At 49.6% G+C, this 15,514-nt stretch overlaps 9 protein-coding genes across 9 annotated transcripts; 6 read left to right on the forward strand and 3 right to left on the reverse strand.

Moving 5' to 3' along the window:
• Positions 1–413: 413 nt before the first annotated feature.
• On the forward strand, positions 414–1,115 carry FPRO_10756 (uncharacterized protein; the record flags this gene model as incomplete). Its single annotated transcript, XM_031231754.1, has 2 exons — positions 414–534; positions 607–1,115. The coding sequence occupies 2 exons, from the start codon at positions 414–416 to the stop codon at positions 1,113–1,115; spliced, it is 630 nt and encodes a 209-aa protein (XP_031081759.1).
• A 61-nt stretch (positions 1,116–1,176) lies between these two features.
• Positions 1,177–1,665, reverse strand: FPRO_10757 (uncharacterized protein; the record flags this gene model as incomplete). The annotated part of the gene is made up of 1 exon (XM_031231755.1): positions 1,177–1,665. The coding sequence occupies one exon, from the start codon at positions 1,663–1,665 to the stop codon at positions 1,177–1,179; it is 489 nt and encodes a 162-aa protein (XP_031081760.1).
• Positions 1,666–2,400: 735 nt separating this feature from the next.
• FPRO_10758 (putative RPS20-ribosomal protein) lies at positions 2,401–2,860 on the forward strand (the record flags this gene model as incomplete). Its single annotated transcript, XM_031231756.1, has 3 exons — positions 2,401–2,442; positions 2,499–2,766; positions 2,820–2,860. The coding sequence occupies 3 exons, from the start codon at positions 2,401–2,403 to the stop codon at positions 2,858–2,860; spliced, it is 351 nt and encodes a 116-aa protein (XP_031081761.1).
• Positions 2,861–4,400: 1,540 nt separating this feature from the next.
• On the forward strand, positions 4,401–6,935 carry FPRO_10759 (uncharacterized protein; the record flags this gene model as incomplete). Its single annotated transcript, XM_031231757.1, has 2 exons — positions 4,401–6,800; positions 6,864–6,935. The coding sequence occupies 2 exons, from the start codon at positions 4,401–4,403 to the stop codon at positions 6,933–6,935; spliced, it is 2,472 nt and encodes an 823-aa protein (XP_031081762.1).
• A 1,134-nt stretch (positions 6,936–8,069) lies between these two features.
• FPRO_10760 (Histone H4) lies at positions 8,070–8,567 on the forward strand (the record flags this gene model as incomplete). The annotated part of the gene is made up of 3 exons (XM_031231758.1): positions 8,070–8,079; positions 8,210–8,347; positions 8,404–8,567. 3 exons carry the CDS (start codon positions 8,070–8,072, stop codon positions 8,565–8,567), a joined length of 312 nt encoding a protein of 103 aa, XP_031081763.1.
• Positions 8,568–8,922: 355 nt separating this feature from the next.
• On the reverse strand, positions 8,923–9,519 carry FPRO_10761 (uncharacterized protein; the record flags this gene model as incomplete). Its single annotated transcript, XM_031231759.1, has 2 exons — positions 8,923–9,226; positions 9,335–9,519. 2 exons carry the CDS (start codon positions 9,517–9,519, stop codon positions 8,923–8,925), a joined length of 489 nt encoding a protein of 162 aa, XP_031081764.1.
• A 434-nt stretch (positions 9,520–9,953) lies between these two features.
• Positions 9,954–10,345, forward strand: FPRO_10762 (putative ribosomal protein YmL31 precursor; the record flags this gene model as incomplete). Its single annotated transcript, XM_031231760.1, has 2 exons — positions 9,954–10,233; positions 10,293–10,345. The coding sequence occupies 2 exons, from the start codon at positions 9,954–9,956 to the stop codon at positions 10,343–10,345; spliced, it is 333 nt and encodes a 110-aa protein (XP_031081765.1).
• Positions 10,346–10,739: 394 nt separating this feature from the next.
• FPRO_10763 (putative nuclear cap binding protein subunit 2) lies at positions 10,740–11,386 on the reverse strand (the record flags this gene model as incomplete). The annotated part of the gene is made up of 3 exons (XM_031231762.1): positions 10,740–11,097; positions 11,174–11,271; positions 11,321–11,386. The coding sequence occupies 3 exons, from the start codon at positions 11,384–11,386 to the stop codon at positions 10,740–10,742; spliced, it is 522 nt and encodes a 173-aa protein (XP_031081766.1).
• A 440-nt stretch (positions 11,387–11,826) lies between these two features.
• Positions 11,827–14,552, forward strand: FPRO_10764 (uncharacterized protein; the record flags this gene model as incomplete). Its single annotated transcript, XM_031231763.1, has 2 exons — positions 11,827–12,171; positions 12,225–14,552. 2 exons carry the CDS (start codon positions 11,827–11,829, stop codon positions 14,550–14,552), a joined length of 2,673 nt encoding a protein of 890 aa, XP_031081767.1.
• Positions 14,553–15,514: the final 962 nt, after the last annotated feature.

A 15,514-nucleotide genomic window follows, 5' to 3' on the forward strand; every position in this document is an offset into this window, starting at 1 on the left:
GACTGGACTTGAAACTCTGGGCTGGCGTAGCTTCTTAGCGATTGATAAGAGGCCAACCACTCTTCACATGTGATGACCCGTTTTGAGAATTATCTCTAAGCAATCACTTATTCAAGGATATTTTAGTTTCCTCATTCATGTGAAGACGATGGCTCGTTCCATTGTTTGTAGTCGCTGACATAAGCCTACTGGGGCCAACCTCTCACCGCATGAGCAACACGATGGCTAGGTACCTACCTATTCGAGCCTATAAGTTCAGAACTACATTTCCCGTAAATCATAACGTTCAGCGCCATATCTCCCGTAACACGGATACCTTATAAACACGAACCAGAAAATAAATAGCAGCCCCCCATCTCAAGTGGCAGACGAGATCTTTCAGACTCTCCATATCCTCAACAACCTGCTACGACATGGGCGAGAACCCTCCAGAAGAAGCGCCCTTCCCTCTGACGGAAGTCGACAGATGGGTCCTCTCTCAGACTGATGAGGAGTTTCACAAACATGATTGGGAGGAGTTAAAGGAAATTATCAGTAAGCAGCTCTATTTAAAATCTAGTCAACATTCTCTGCTCTGTTTCAAGCCCAGCCATTGACATTGGACAGGGACGAACAACCTCTCTGTCCTGAAGCGCAAGCCCTCTGACCTTCGTCGATATATGGCTTGGACTGCAGAGACCAAAGCAGAATATGGCTCCATGACGAATTATCTTCTTGTAAACCGCCTGCCTCAGGAATGGGGAAACCCGCCATTCACACCAAGATCTACCGTCCCATTCGAGGACCCTTCGGACTACCGCATCTTGATCAATGACTGGCCTTACGGATTGGAACCGGACATTAGACACATTGTCGTGTGGTTGCGCACAACTGTACCTACGGACTCCGAGACTGGTGATATGACACCCGAGAGCAGGGCTTTGGTCCAGTCGTTCATCAAAAAGACATTCATCGATGCTCTGGGTCCAAACGGAGAGAGCAACGTGTTGTGGTTTAAGAATTGGGTCGCCCTGCAAAGTGTACGGGCCTTAGAACATATTCATGTCCTAGTCCGCAATGTGGACGATGATACCCTGAAGCGCTGGACTGGAGAAGGTCCGAAACAGAAGCCTTAGACAGCCAATAGACTTAGAATCCCAGGAGAGATCTAATAGCCCCCAGTGAGGGTTGGGAAATTTAAGCAGCCCGACGTGCTCTGCGATTTCCTTGGGGAGCTGCACCAGCACCATCGCCCGCACCTTGGAATTCGGCCATCTTCTGCTTTCCCATGCCTAGTAGCCCACTTCCCAAGTACACGCCATATGCCGGAAGAATAAGCCACAGAAACCAAGCTTTATTTCCGAAGATAATGACGAAGATTACTGCAGCCCAGGTAACCCAGATTACGTCGAACATGTATTCGGTCAAGCCAGGAGAGGATAGGTCTTCGCCAGAGGTACGCAGGGCGCGTGTAGTTGGGTCGTACTTCGGTCGACCGGAAGCCTCGAGAATGTACTCGCAGATGATGGCAGGCGCAGAAAGGAGAACGTAAAGCCAGATAGAGCGAGCACGGAAGAGGAAGTGAGAAAAGAGGAAGAGGGCGTTGACGATAAGAGAACCGATGTGCAAGTTGTTAAGTGCCGCCGCGTTGGATTTGGCGCGGTCCTTTTTCGCTTTCTGAGCCATTGTATATGAGTACTAGTGAATACGCTCAGGTTGATACAGAACTAGGTAGCTGCACAGTGGTGATAGCTGAGAGCACGTAGTTGTTAGGCCGATCAAGCTGAAGTGTTCACAGAAGAAGTGAGAAGTGGAATGACGATGCTGATGACAGGGGAGAACTACTAAGGTAAGGTAGCAATTCCACCGATCTGATTGGTACCTCCACTTGCCGGGGTAACAAAACCTTTAGACATCAAACATGCATGCCAAAATTAACTGGTCCAAATGCCCAATAAGATATACGGACTTTACCTAAGTACTTTCGTCACTTGGGATATAAGTCCTAAGTTTTCTTACCTCGTCGTCGTCATGGGTTGATGAGATGAGGTTGCTCTATTACAGCTCACAAGTCTACCAATGAATGAGAAGCTTGAGGGACTGGAAATAATTTATTAGTTACAGAGAATAGGATTCGAGTACTTGTATGAACTTTCCGAGTTCGCGTACCTCGCGAGATCTTATGACTGATCAAACTTTTGGTGAATTTTAGCTTTAGCCGCTTGCCACTCCCATGAAGCTCTTAGATCTCGTCACGTGCCGGAACTGGCGATAAGCGATAAGCGCACAACTTTTTGATAATTGGGGCTTAATTGTCAACTAAACGCTTCTACAACAAAAGGAATCAATCTCTCATCCCTCCCAGGCCGTCATCACGTTACCGTTGCAGTCACTTTTGCCGAGTCTTGACAGCCATTCACAATGTCTCACCAGAAGAACGAGAAGGACGTCGGTGACGCTCCCGTATGTCGATATAACCGTGAAGTGAACCGCTGGCACGATACTAACGCCCACAACAGAAGAGCCACCGCATCCGAATCACCCTGACCAGCCGAAAGGTCCAGTCTCTCGAGAAGGTCAGCGCTGAGCTCATTGAGCGTGCCCGCAGCAAGGGCCTCACCATCAAGGGCCCTGTCCGTCTGCCCACCAAGAATCTCAAGATCACCACCCGCAAGACCCCTTGTGGTGAGGGTTCTAAGACCTGGGATTCCTACGAGCTCCGCGTCCACAAGCGCCTTATCGACCTCCACGCCCCCACCGAGGTTGTCAAGTCCGTCATCGTCAACAGTAAGGGATCCCGCCGCCTGAAAAGATCCGAGCAGAGTCTAACCGTGTTACAGTCGAGGCCGGTGTCGAGGTTGAGGTTACCATCGCTGCTTAAATGTGGTTACTGTCCTAGTCAGTGGTCGATTTGCTCGGCTTCGTCCTGACATTGTGAAGGAAGGGAATGATGGGAACATCAAGATCTTGCTCACAGCAAGAGTGGTGGATATAGGATACTCAGTTATGATTAATGAATCTCTGGGAACCTCGTGTGTTCTACCATTCAAAACTATGAAGATTATTGATATTGCTGTATTGTATGATATGTAATAACTTTGACTCGGCATATTTGCGAACAGTACTCCGTATTCAACTCGATTTTAACCACGAGCTGTGGATTTGGTAAGCATCCATGTACGAATCGAACTCAACCTAGGTAGTTCACTTATATGTGGACGCAGCAATGCACTGCAGATGGTTATTCAGTTTGTAGCAACCTATAAAATAAAGTAAAAGCAAGATATGGACAGACTGCTAGAGGATAATCTTGCTTTAGTCAGTGCTAAAGGAATAATTCTTGAGACAAACCAGGCATTATTTCTTTTGACTCAAGGTACCTAGCCTAGGTACTATACCTAAGGTTAGGTAAGTAGGTACCTTAGTAGGATACCTGCCACTCTTTTGACTGTAGGTAGGGAAGGAAATGTCGAATTGGCTGGGAACTTATGGCAGAGAGACAGTCTGCAGGTGCGGATGCCAGGAGCGAAATCTCAGTGGCTAGAAGGACCGAGACAATGTAGTCTTGGTACTTGAGACCACGCCTGATACACGAGTGATAGCAAGTAGATATACTTGGTGGCTGGTTGCTAGGCGCAACCCTGAGCCAATCATATCAATTCCGTCACGACAGTAGGTACCGCGCGCTTGGCCAATCCGTCACCACCAAACATTCAAAGCCTGTTTCACGCAAGCACGCCCATAACGTTCTCTGCACCTTCTACTACCTACAGAATCCCCTAGGGTCAGGCTGAGTTTGCAACCCGTCCAATACCATGAGCAACTCATATCGAAGCCGTATTAGCTGGTAGCAGGGAAATTTCTTCTCTTTCTTCGTCCCTTCTATACTTTTGAGCTTCCTTCAGTCCCATCTTCATCAACAATTCTCGCTGTCTCGCTCGCTCGCTAGGACCCACCGTTCCCGTTCACGAAAGGTTGCTCGCCTTTAACGACTCCATACTTGTGACGACCTCTTGCTCCTTTCCTAGGCCGCGACATAACAAAGGCTACCTTAGATCGACAGAATTGGCTTGCGTTCCGCATCTCTTTGTTGTTTTCTTAATCCTTAATTCGTTTCACGACGCTGATACCCACTACGACTGCGCAGCGACTGACCCACGACTGCTTTGTTTTCTTTCGATTTGGCTGGTCCCCGCCACTCACGCGAACGGCTTAGCACGAGAATAAACAACTGCTTGGTTAAGAAGACCATTGTTGGTCGCCGACTGAAGGGTCTATTCCCATTGAATCATTTTATTCCGATCTTGTCCATCGATTATCTCATGGCCAGAACACATCGTTAGGCAACTCCGTCAGCGCCATCACCGTCCGAACCCCCGAACATCCTTCTCAAACCTCATCACTGGACAGCAACATTTAGTATGGCGCCCACTCCGACGGTCACTAGTGGCCTTTTAAGACAAACGATATACTATCATCTCGATAATGCCTCCTACCACAACGGCCTATTCTTCGCCGAACGCTTGCTGGCGCAGGATCCCAGATCTAGCGAGTCTACATACCTCTATGCTCTATGCCACTTGCGACTCGGCGACTTTCGCTCAGCCTACGACGTTGGCAAGCCCATAGGATACCGTGGTGTTCATCTGGGGTGTGCCTGGGTTTTTGCTCAAGCATGCTTGGCTCTCGAACGATTTAAGGATGGCATCTCCGCCTTGGAGAAAGCCCGAAGTCTCTGGGCATCGAAATGCAGCTTAGGGAAGCATAGCGCAACCACCAGAACCGCTCTTCCTGACGCGCCTGCAGTTCTTTGTCTTCTAGGACGACTCCATCGCGCATATGACGACAAGAAGAAGGCTGTCTCCTGTTTCGAAGACGCTCTTCAGCTGAATCCTTTCATGTGGGATGCTTTCGAAGCGCTATGCGACCTTGGCGTTACTGTCCGTGTACCCAACGTTTTCAAGACCAGCGATACGCTAGTACATGGCTTCGATGTGGAATCAAGCTCTTTGATATCAAGAGAAGGATCTGTACCAATCGTTACAGATATCCCCATGAAGAAGTCCCAACGGAATGCTACAATGGATGTTGCAAGCGATCCCTTCAGCTCCAGTCATTCCCCAACAATACAGGAGCTTGCTAACGGCGACTCTGGCCAGGAAGTCGATAAGAGCGAATTTATGCAGAAGATCCAAGAGGGACGCATGCGCTATGCGACATCGACTAACAGCAGCTCTGGTTTTGACGGTATGGAGACGCCTCCAGGTACGATATCTTCGGTTACGACATCATCTCGCATTGGCCATTCCAATGAGCCTCCTCAGGCTCCACCTCGAAGGACGCGGCATGCCCAAGCTATCGACCAGGCGCAGGAGGCACCCCCACGAATGAATTATCGCATAGGATCTCGACGCACAAGGGCGCAAGACAAGGGGCTACCAGAACAATCTACAGAAAATGTGATGACTGACGCGTCTAACGCCGCACCCTCAGCATCATTGCGATCGTCTATACCGGCGGCGGAAAGAAAACGGACTATATCGGGGCACCCAGCACAGCGAACGGCAAACTCAGAAGAGCCAGCGATGACTCGACGTAGTGCAAGGCTCAACATGTTTAGACCATCGTCCAAAGCAAACTCGGGGGCGGCTGGGATGGGAACTGCGGCCGTCAGGGAGCTGAAGAAGGCTCGGCCCCCAATTTCTCGGATTGTTCGACCTGGATCAAGTGGCTCTAGTGTTGGCCGCGTGGTTAGTGGTAATCGCAAACCTCTCGAAGAGGCACAAGCCGACATGGATCACAGCGAGCTACCGAAAGCCAAGGAGATCCCCCCTCCACCGCCGGTGCACAAGACATCAGAGCTTGATGCTCAGAAGATCGAAGAAGGACTTCGATGGCTGCTCGACCTTGTCATGAAGCTAGCAAACGGATACTACTCATTATCCCAGTTCCAATGTACCGAGAGCCTTCAGCATCTTCAATCGCTTCCGATGTCTCACCAAAACACACCGTGGGTTTTGGCACAGATGGGTCGAGCTCACTTTGAGCAAGCTTCATATGCCGAGTCTGAGAAGTTCTTCAGGAAGATGCGTGTGCAAGCACCTTCAAGACTCGAGGATATGGAGGTATACTCTACAGTTCTCTGGCATCTAAGAAGGGAGACGGACCTTTCTTTTCTGGCACATGAGTTAGTAGATTCCGCATGGCTTTCACCACAGGCTTGGTGTGCGTTGGGGAATGCTTGGTCATTGGCCCGCGACCATGAACAAGCACTCAAGTGTTTCAAGCGAGCTACTCAACTGGACCCCAAATTCGCATATGCTTTCACCTTACAAGGACACGAGCACGTTACCAACGAAGAATATGATAAGGCACTGACTGCATATCGTCAAGCAATATCAGCCGACCGACGCCATTACAATGCCTACTATGGCATAGGAAGGGTCCAGGAACGTCTCGGCGCTTACGATAAGGCGTACACGCACTTCCATGCAGCTCAGAGCATCAACCCCAACAATGCAGTGCTGATAACTTGCATTGGAACAGTGCTAGAGAAGCAGAAACAAATAATGCCTGCTCTGCAAGCTTATAGCAAAGCAGTTGACCTCGCACCTCGTGCAGCCCAAACTCGATACAAGAAGGCCAGAGCACTGCTTGCTGTTGGTCAATTAGATGCGGCGCAAAAAGAGCTGATGATACTTAAGGACCTGGCGCCAGATGAGGCCACGGTTCACTTCCTCCTCGGCAAACTGTATAGAAGCATGGGCGAAAAGCAGCTCTCAGTGCGTCACTTTACTATTGCCCTTGCCCTGGACCCCAAGGTAAGCTAGTAGAATACCAGAACTATGTGCTGTTATGTTCCGTGTATACTGACAACTAAACAGGCAAGTCAACAGATCAAAGAAGCAATTGAGAGTTTCGAGGACGACGTGGAGATGGATGACTCGATGATGTGATGATTGTAATGAACATTGCGATATTAACGAGTCTGCACTTGCGTTTGGTAGCCTTGGTTTTTGGGACAATCGGCATAATGAAGTATATGGGATGTGGTGGCACTGATTCGTATTGCGAGGGTCGAATATATGGGGTGAGGACCGGCGGTCGGCGCTACTGTTGACTTTGTTACGAGAGCATGGGCATGGCACCGGCGTTTTCTGGTATGAATAGGCTTCTTAAGCGGCCTGACTTGCGCGTGCTGTGCAAATGGAGAAAGCGACTTTGCTTTTATGTATATGTAGCATGGGCAGCATACATTCACGCGTTGAGGTACCTGTACATTACGAGAATAGGCATTCAGAGAGGCGGCGAGTTGATGGATAGATACCCTGATAATCAGAGTAAAAAAGGCTGAGCCCATTGTTGCGAAATCGCGCCTCGATAGACTTGTTGTGTCGTGATGAGGCTACCTGAATAGTACAGGTTGGTATAAAAAGCTACTGGGTACCCACTAACTTTATGCAACAAGAGCTTCAACTGTAAAACGATGTCGAAGTGAATACTGTTTTTTCAATAGATGTATCTGCATGCCCAAGGTATTTCAACGTCACATTATTTGAGCAGTTTCAAGGAAAAGAGTCAACGTGACTCGAGCGCTTTTTTACCTAAATCAGCTGAGCTACCTGATGAGAATGGAAGAGCAACAGTGGCGCAACTCAATGCACTTTGTCCTCAAAGAACTGGCCGCTGACCCACTCCCCCTCCAGCTCCAAATTCTGGCTGCAGCTGGACCTGCCTAGCACGACAGGAGTGATCTGAGTTATCAGCCAATCAAAAAATCGAACCACAACATCTCTCACGCGGGTATCCGAAAGCGGTAAAGCGCTTTGATTATAGCGAATTTGGTGCCCATTTTTTCACTGATCCTGCCCGCATTTTAGCAGTGATTTCTGGCGCCTACAGTTGTTGTTTTTTACTGATTGCCTACACGTATTTATTCCTCCCCTTCTCGCCCCTCCCCGCAGTGCTTTTTTTCCCTTTCACTCTTCTCACTCCGCATCTCCAACGCGTCTCAACGTCATTTACAACATCGCGACAACGCGTCACCTTCATATCTTTTCATCAAGACTTTATTTCCTTCATCTATCATCATGACTGGACGTAAGTACTTTCTCTTGTTTTTGATGCATTCAGCTTCGATGCATGGTCGTCGGTGCTGACCATGCCGACGCGTTGATGAACTGCATTCAACACCAATCTTCGCTCATCAAGTACTGACGCTTCATGTTAGGTGGCAAGGGCGGCAAGGGTCTCGGCAAGGGTGGTGCCAAGCGTCACCGAAAGATTTTGCGAGACAACATTCAAGGAATCACCAAGCCTGCTATCCGACGTCTCGCTCGTCGTGGCGGTGTCAAGCGTATTTCTGCTAGTAAGTTAAACCTGAATGCATTTCTACATTGTGAACATGCTAACATTCTACCCTAGTGATCTACGAGGAGACCCGTGGTGTTCTCAAGACCTTCCTCGAGGGTGTCATTCGTGACGCTGTCACCTACACTGAGCATGCCAAGCGCAAGACCGTTACTTCCCTCGACGTCGTCTATGCTCTCAAGCGACAGGGACGTACCCTCTACGGTTTCGGTGGTTAAACGGTTTTCTGCCTTGCTTGATGACTCGCTCTTGAGAAGGATTATTCAGTTGCGCCTATACGGCACTGGGATGGATGTATTTGACTAAGGCGTTGGGGAAACGGATATGATATTACCATAGGCGTCATGGAAGACGACCTTGCAAATGAATACCACATTGAACATTGATCACTTCATAATTCTCCATCACTCCAGACGTCTATACTCCACTCGTGATTTATGAATTGCCCACAATGTTACGGCTAGTCTAATATAGAGAACTTGGACGCCTGTGTCAAGAGATGACAAAGATTTACTGCATTGTATTAAGTTGCAAACATGGTATCATAAGAACGCGAAGCTTTCCTGTCAACATTCAAAGGTATTTCCTCCCAGCTGCTGCTACCCTCGTTCTGAAAACCGGGCTACGCACCTCCATGTTGGCGCGGTAGAAGGGACTCATGATAGCCTTGACCCAGTTCTCATAAACTTCCGTAAAGAACATTTTGATGGCTTCTTCGGTAGCTGGACTTGTGGGATTAGCCCCGATGGCAGTTGATGACCGTGATGATGTTCCTGTTGGGATGATGGGTTGATGGAGCAGGAGAAATTTGACGTTGCCGGCGGTGACGAAGCATGATATGTAGTTGTTAAAGAACTTGTCAATACACTTGAGATACCTGCAGAATAACCAGAGGTTAGTATCATGTCGCGTCGTGTCCTTTTTCTGTGAGTCGGCCGTGGGCTACCCCTTGCCTGCCCCAAAGCCACCGTCGGGCACAACTCACATCTGACCATGTGACCACTGGACCTCCTCTGCAATGTCAAGACTCGAATGTAAGATGAACTGGTTCAAGTGACGGACTTGATCGCTGAAGCGCGACTGGCCGTCACCGCCCTGTTTAGAGGTGCCAAACTCATGCTCGAATAGAGGGTTGTCCTGAGTGCCGACAATGGCGAAGTAGTAACTCATGGTGCTGTGTGTTGCGTCCGCCGCGCTCCAGCAATATCCTTTGGTTTCGCTGAATGGTGGCGATTCATTCGAAGGCGCCGTGTTAATGCTGTCGATACTGTCGCATACCCTTCTTATAAAATGAACGGGATGAATGAATCGACGTCTGCATTGCTCTGGGCTACTTAGGTCAATAGTCTAAAGCCAGCTAAATGGAAGCTCCCCCACTGGATACCTTACCACCCCCCACTGAGACGCCGCCCACTGTATCCGGCCCTCGCAATGTTCCGCTAAGCTTCTCCGCCTAGGCATGCGGGCAGCCCGCCAACAGCCTTCCTGCGCTAAGCGTCCGCGCGGCTCAACAGCCGCCGGCTACCGGGAAAAAGTTGACGGTCATTCGACAATCACCAAAAGACTCCTCTGATTGTGTCTCCTACCCGCAACGCTATTCGACAATGTTCGGCGCATTCCGCATCACGAATCCTCTCTCAGGTGGCCTTCTTTGGAAAATCCCCTGGCGGTTGTCCAAGTTCCAGAAACGCCGCCATCGACTTCGCCTGCGAGCCGTCGACAATGTTGTAGCGACTGTTGATGCAGCTCTCGCCAAGAAAGGACAGACCCTCGAAGCTCTTGACCGATGGAAGGCTGAGATGCCCACCGAGGCCGAGATGCTACCAAAGGACAAATATACCATGTTCGATCGCAAGGCCAAGCGTTACCGCAAGGGCATTCACAGTATGCCACTCTGCTCAGATTACCCAACTGCCCGGATTTCAATGTTGACAATTGCACAGAACTGCCCAAGTGGACAAGGGTTTCCCAGCGAATCAACCCTCCTGGCTACTAAAAAGTCGATTTTGCAGAATTGGAAGCAGGACAATCGAGTTGAGGATCTAACGGAGAACGGCGTATTCATCCCATGGCGGGAATTGCAGGCAGATCCGCATTGGGATCTATGTACAACACCAATGTTTCACCTACGAACTTGAGAGGCAATGTGACGACCGCATTTCCCGATATGATACAAAACAAACGGCTTGGGAGACGGTATTAAATGCTGGTGAAGGAGCAGACCAGTGGTATGCGTTGGGATAGAAGATAAGGAAAGAAACACCATATATGCACATAGAAGAGGGAATGCAGTTATTTCCCCAAATATCGAAGGCTCTGTGTCTGAAAATCTAAGGGTATCGAGTCCAAATCGGCTGTCAAGGACAACCGCCGCTTCCCTACTGTCCCAATTACTTCCCCTCAGCGTACTCGTCTCGCTCTTCAGCTTGTATCGCTCTGCCAACACCTCCTCTGCCCTCATCGAAGTCCTCACGGTACTCGTCGCGAACTTGACCACCAGATTTGCCACGGCCAAATTGACGTCCCTCTTCAAAGCCGGGGTCCAGGTCGGTACGGATGACGCGCTCGTCGAGCTTGGTGCCGCCAATGTATTTTAGGCAGTCCAGGGCGTCCTGGTGTGTGTAGTACTCAACAAAGCAGAAACCGCAAGGCGTTTTGTTGAAGCGGTCGAGACCCATGATAAGGCGCTTGATCTCGCCGCACTTTGCGAAAAGTTCATAGACCTGCTCTTCGGTTGTGTAGAAGGATCTATTGGTGCGATGAAAGTCAGCCTTATGCGATTCATCGCTATGGCGTTACAAGCATTGTAGCGAGGGAAACATACAGGTTGCCGACGTAGAGGGTTGTGGCATTGGCTAGAGGGTCAGCCTGGGGCTCTGAAGGCTGGTCCTGGTCGTCATCGCGATCGCGTCTCCTCTTGTTCTAGCACGGTGTTACTAAGTGGTTCGAAAAGCGTGGGCAGATACCATACGCGGTTCTGGTAGTAGGCACTCGGCCTGTCGAGGCGCTCTACAGTGTTTCTGACGCCTGGTCGCATTGTCTTGTGACCTTCACTTATCGCGGATTTCGAAGATGAGGCGGCAAGGTCTCAGATTTATCAGAATAGGTAATTGTGCGCGATAAGGTATCGTAGACGTTCCTTGAGCTTCAATAGTTGAGATGATAGATGTTGGTGTAACAAGAGCAGCCTTGCCTTGGAGAGCGGGCCCTGCAGACAGGTGTGGCGGTGCATGTGGCATTCACTTATACCCTGCCTTTTGATGCTGTAGTAACAAGCGCTAAAGCTTTGAGTGACGGATCGTCCGCCAGCCCCAGGCCTTCAGCCTCGTTATTTTTCTTCCAAAACATTCAAAGATCGCGACTTGCGCTCAGCTACAATTACTCTGAGTAGCTCATATAGCTCGCATTTTCACCTCATCAGCTTCGCGAAACTTTGCAAACATCTTCGCAGACGGAGCTTGGCACTGACCTCTCGCCATGCCTAAGGTCAAGAGCTATTCGGCAGCTTGGCTGTCCAGCAACGCTCTCGGCCATCGTCTGTTTGAGCCATCATCTGAGGCATCCAAGTCTCGTAGTCTTGAGTCAGCATATTCTTCCAAGAAGAAAACTATTCCTGGTCCGCGACGAACCATTGCTCATCGAGGAACTGAAGTATTTGCTGCTGTTGGTCGCGAAATCCGTTGGGGTGATCTTGCGTACTTGAAGGATGAATGGACAAATCGTTATTCAAAGAGAGGATCATCGCAAGGCATTCGCATCAAGCGTGAGGACTCTACACAGCCATTCGATAACGAGAACCTAGAGAACGCTGCTGGATTAAGGGTATGTTCGAGTATCATGACTTATAAATCGGTAGCTAACTTGCCACTCCGCAGACAATCAAGACTCCCGTTGCCGACGACATTCGACAGCTGATTATGTCCCCGAACTCGAACTTTTTGGCCATTCTGACCACACATACTGTCCATATCTGCGTACTCCCTGACCCCTCGCACCTTACCAGTGAAGATGCTGGCCCTCTTAAACCAAAGATCTTCACGCTTGGTCCAACCACTCACGTTACCTCTCGATCTCCTATCGTATCGGCCCTCTGGCATCCTTTGGGTGTCAGCGGCTCTTGTATCGTTACGACCACCGCGGATGCTATCGTACGTGTATGGGAATTGTCTACCACTGATCGATGGTCCTTCGACTCACCTACGACGTCTGTCGACCTGAAGAAACTGGTGGACGGTACCACTCTGGATCAGGACTTTTCTGCCTCAACAGCAGCCACCAATACGGCATTCTCACCTGATTCGTTCGAAATGGAGGTGGCTGCTGCCAGTTTCTCTACTAAAGGGGCTGGCGGTTGGAACCCGATGACGTTGTGGGTGGCGATGCGAGAAGGAGATGTGTACGCCTTGTGTCCTTTGCTTCCTCAGAAATGGGCGCCTCCCCCAACACTAATCCCTTCTCTGTCGGTATCGATCGTCACTACTGTTGCAAGTATCGAGGATGATCCAGATGTTGGAGAGCAGGAAAAGTTACTTGCCCAACAGCAATTAGAATGGATGGGAGAGCTAGATTCTCAAGAGCCAACAATCATGGATGGGCCGATTGGCGAGCCTATGATGGAGATTTATACGCGACCAACTCGACCGGGAATCGTTCCTCGCCTGCAAGGCCCTTTTGAGCTTCAGTCAGATCCTGACACAGGTGATGAGCTGGATACGTCGGTTACCGATATGCTCATCATCGGCAAGAAGACAGAAACGGAGCAGCTTATGATGGGCGAAGAAGAAGATTTGGATATGGATGACGGGGATCAGGAAGGCCTGTCTCTAACTGTGCTCTGCCTCTTGTCAACGAGCGGCCAAGTTCGCGTATATCTTGATCTCGAGGGTGTCCAGGCCCAATGGCTGCCACCCAAGAACAAGAATAAACTTGGCCGGCTGCTCGCCGAAGCTAAAACCCCGTCTCTACTTTCCTTCCAGGCCATTGATACCATGACACCCGTGGAAGTGAATGATGATAGCTGGCCAGTTTTCAGCAACGACGTCACATCTCGCTACAACTTCTTTGTCACACACCATGCTGCGATCACATTTATTTCTCTCACTTCCTGGATCTTCCGTCTAGAGAGTGAGTTGAATGGAGATTCCGAAGCAGGAACTGACTTTAGAATTGGCCTGCTTGTCAACTCTCAGTCTACAAGGGATCGCATCTACTCGCAACCCACTGCAGATATTGCGGTGCCCTTAGCTGCATGCAATGTTCTGCGAGACCCTGATGTTGGCTACTTTCTCCTCTCAGCGACTCCCTACGAGCCCATCGCCCTGACCTTTGACACACCAGAAGTCGACCTTGCTCCAATTCGTCAAGAAAGCCCCAACTATGAACGGGAAGCTAGTATGGCGCCCCTGGACTTTTATGAGCCTCGCCCCGTGTTCAACCCGTCTCATACATTTGATGAGGGTTCTGCTCTGCCTACACTGCTTGAGCGGCTCCGCACGTCCCGTCACAAGACGGTTGTCAACCAGGAAGTAAGATTAAGCCCGCTTACGTTGCAAATCTTTACCGATGCGCATAAGGTCTTGGCAGACGAGACACATCGCCTTGGAATGGCTGCGGCTGAGGTATTCCGGCGATGTGAACTTCTTCAGAGTGAGCTTAAGCAACAAGTCATGAAGGCGAACGAGGTAAAGGGTAAGATCGACACAATTAACGGGTCGCACCGTGATGGAGAGGCGGATAATGCCATGTACGATCGGCGAGTTACTGCAGCAAGGGACCGCCAGGAGCGGCTGACTGGGCGCCTTGAAAACCTACGCAAGATTGTAGGGAAGGCGACCACGCGTGACTTAAGTGCCAAGGAACGTGCCTTTGTTGAGGAAGTGAAGTCCATGGAAGCCAGCGTCTCGGCTCCGGATTACGCGGAGCTGGCATCAGGCAAATCCAAGGCGACACCGGCACAGGCTAAGCAGTTGTGGAAACGTCTGGAAGACATTAAGCACCTGCAGGCTGACCTTACTGCCGAAGTGGAGGCAATGAACAAGGCGACAGGGGAGACGGACGGGCCCGCTACACCTTCGACCGAGTTACGGATCCCACAAGAGGTTCGCAGGGCGAAGTTGCAGCAGGTCCAAGGACTTCTATCAAGAGAAACAGCCTTGGTGGATGCTGTCACTGCACGACTGGAACGGCTGCAAACCAGTGTCTGAAACTGATATGTATATGTACGATACCTACGACTCTGCAGAGTATAATAAGAAGAAGTGCTTCCGTTGGATTTTCTATCCATTCCCTCATTTCTTGACAAAACTTTCCCAGGACAAGCATTCCTTGCAATGCGAGGCAAGTGAAGTAGTCAAAGCTAAGACTGTGTCTCATTGGCATCTCTACACATTGAAGCCAGCCGAGAGGGGCAATTCGAAGTTAAGGCAGAGATCGTCATAGCAACAATTGCATACATACATACACGACTCTGTCGAACAGATATCCTGGATACCGAGACAACTCGACCAAAAGCAAAACGATTGACAAAGGAAACAAGGTCTTTGGCATCCCTATCTATAACTCCGCGGCAACACAATTGGGCTGACAAGCCCTCCTTTCCTTTTTTTTATCATCAGCGAAATATATTGCTTTGTTGAGAAGTTGAGTTAAGACAGGCTGGTTCGCTGTGGACCAATCATTCTCACGAGGCGAATGGCAGCCATGAATCAATCAACTTGGCCGAGCTTTCTTGTGCCTATGTACATGGTGATTGTTTGTTTGGTTTATCGAGCGCTTGCTAATTATTTTTTTCTCTCTCTTTCTAGTTTGTGCATGATTTGCTAGAATAGAAACGAGAACAAAACTCGGGAACCAAGAAAGGAAGGTTATTTGCTTTTGGTTTTGTGGTTGTGTGACAAGCTGAAGGACACACACACACACACACACACACAACACAACAAGGCAGAAACTTGAACACGGCTGGGTGCTTACCACACACGAACAATACAGGGAGATCCTTGAGTATCTACTGGTCCATAGGGATTGCCTTGAATGCAACCTGCAGGCTTTCGGAATGCATAGTGCCCGTTCCTAGTATCAGCCATTTGCCATTAGCCCTTGGAACAATGCCTGTTTTGGTTTCTCACGGATAGCCACGATATTCCACGACGTGTCTTCTCATGAGGTT

The sequence above is a fragment of the Fusarium proliferatum genome (assembly GCF_900067095.1).
Source record: "Fusarium proliferatum ET1 genome assembly, contig: FPRO_scaffold005, whole genome shotgun sequence".
NCBI classification, from domain to species: domain Eukaryota; kingdom Fungi; phylum Ascomycota; class Sordariomycetes; order Hypocreales; family Nectriaceae; genus Fusarium; species Fusarium proliferatum.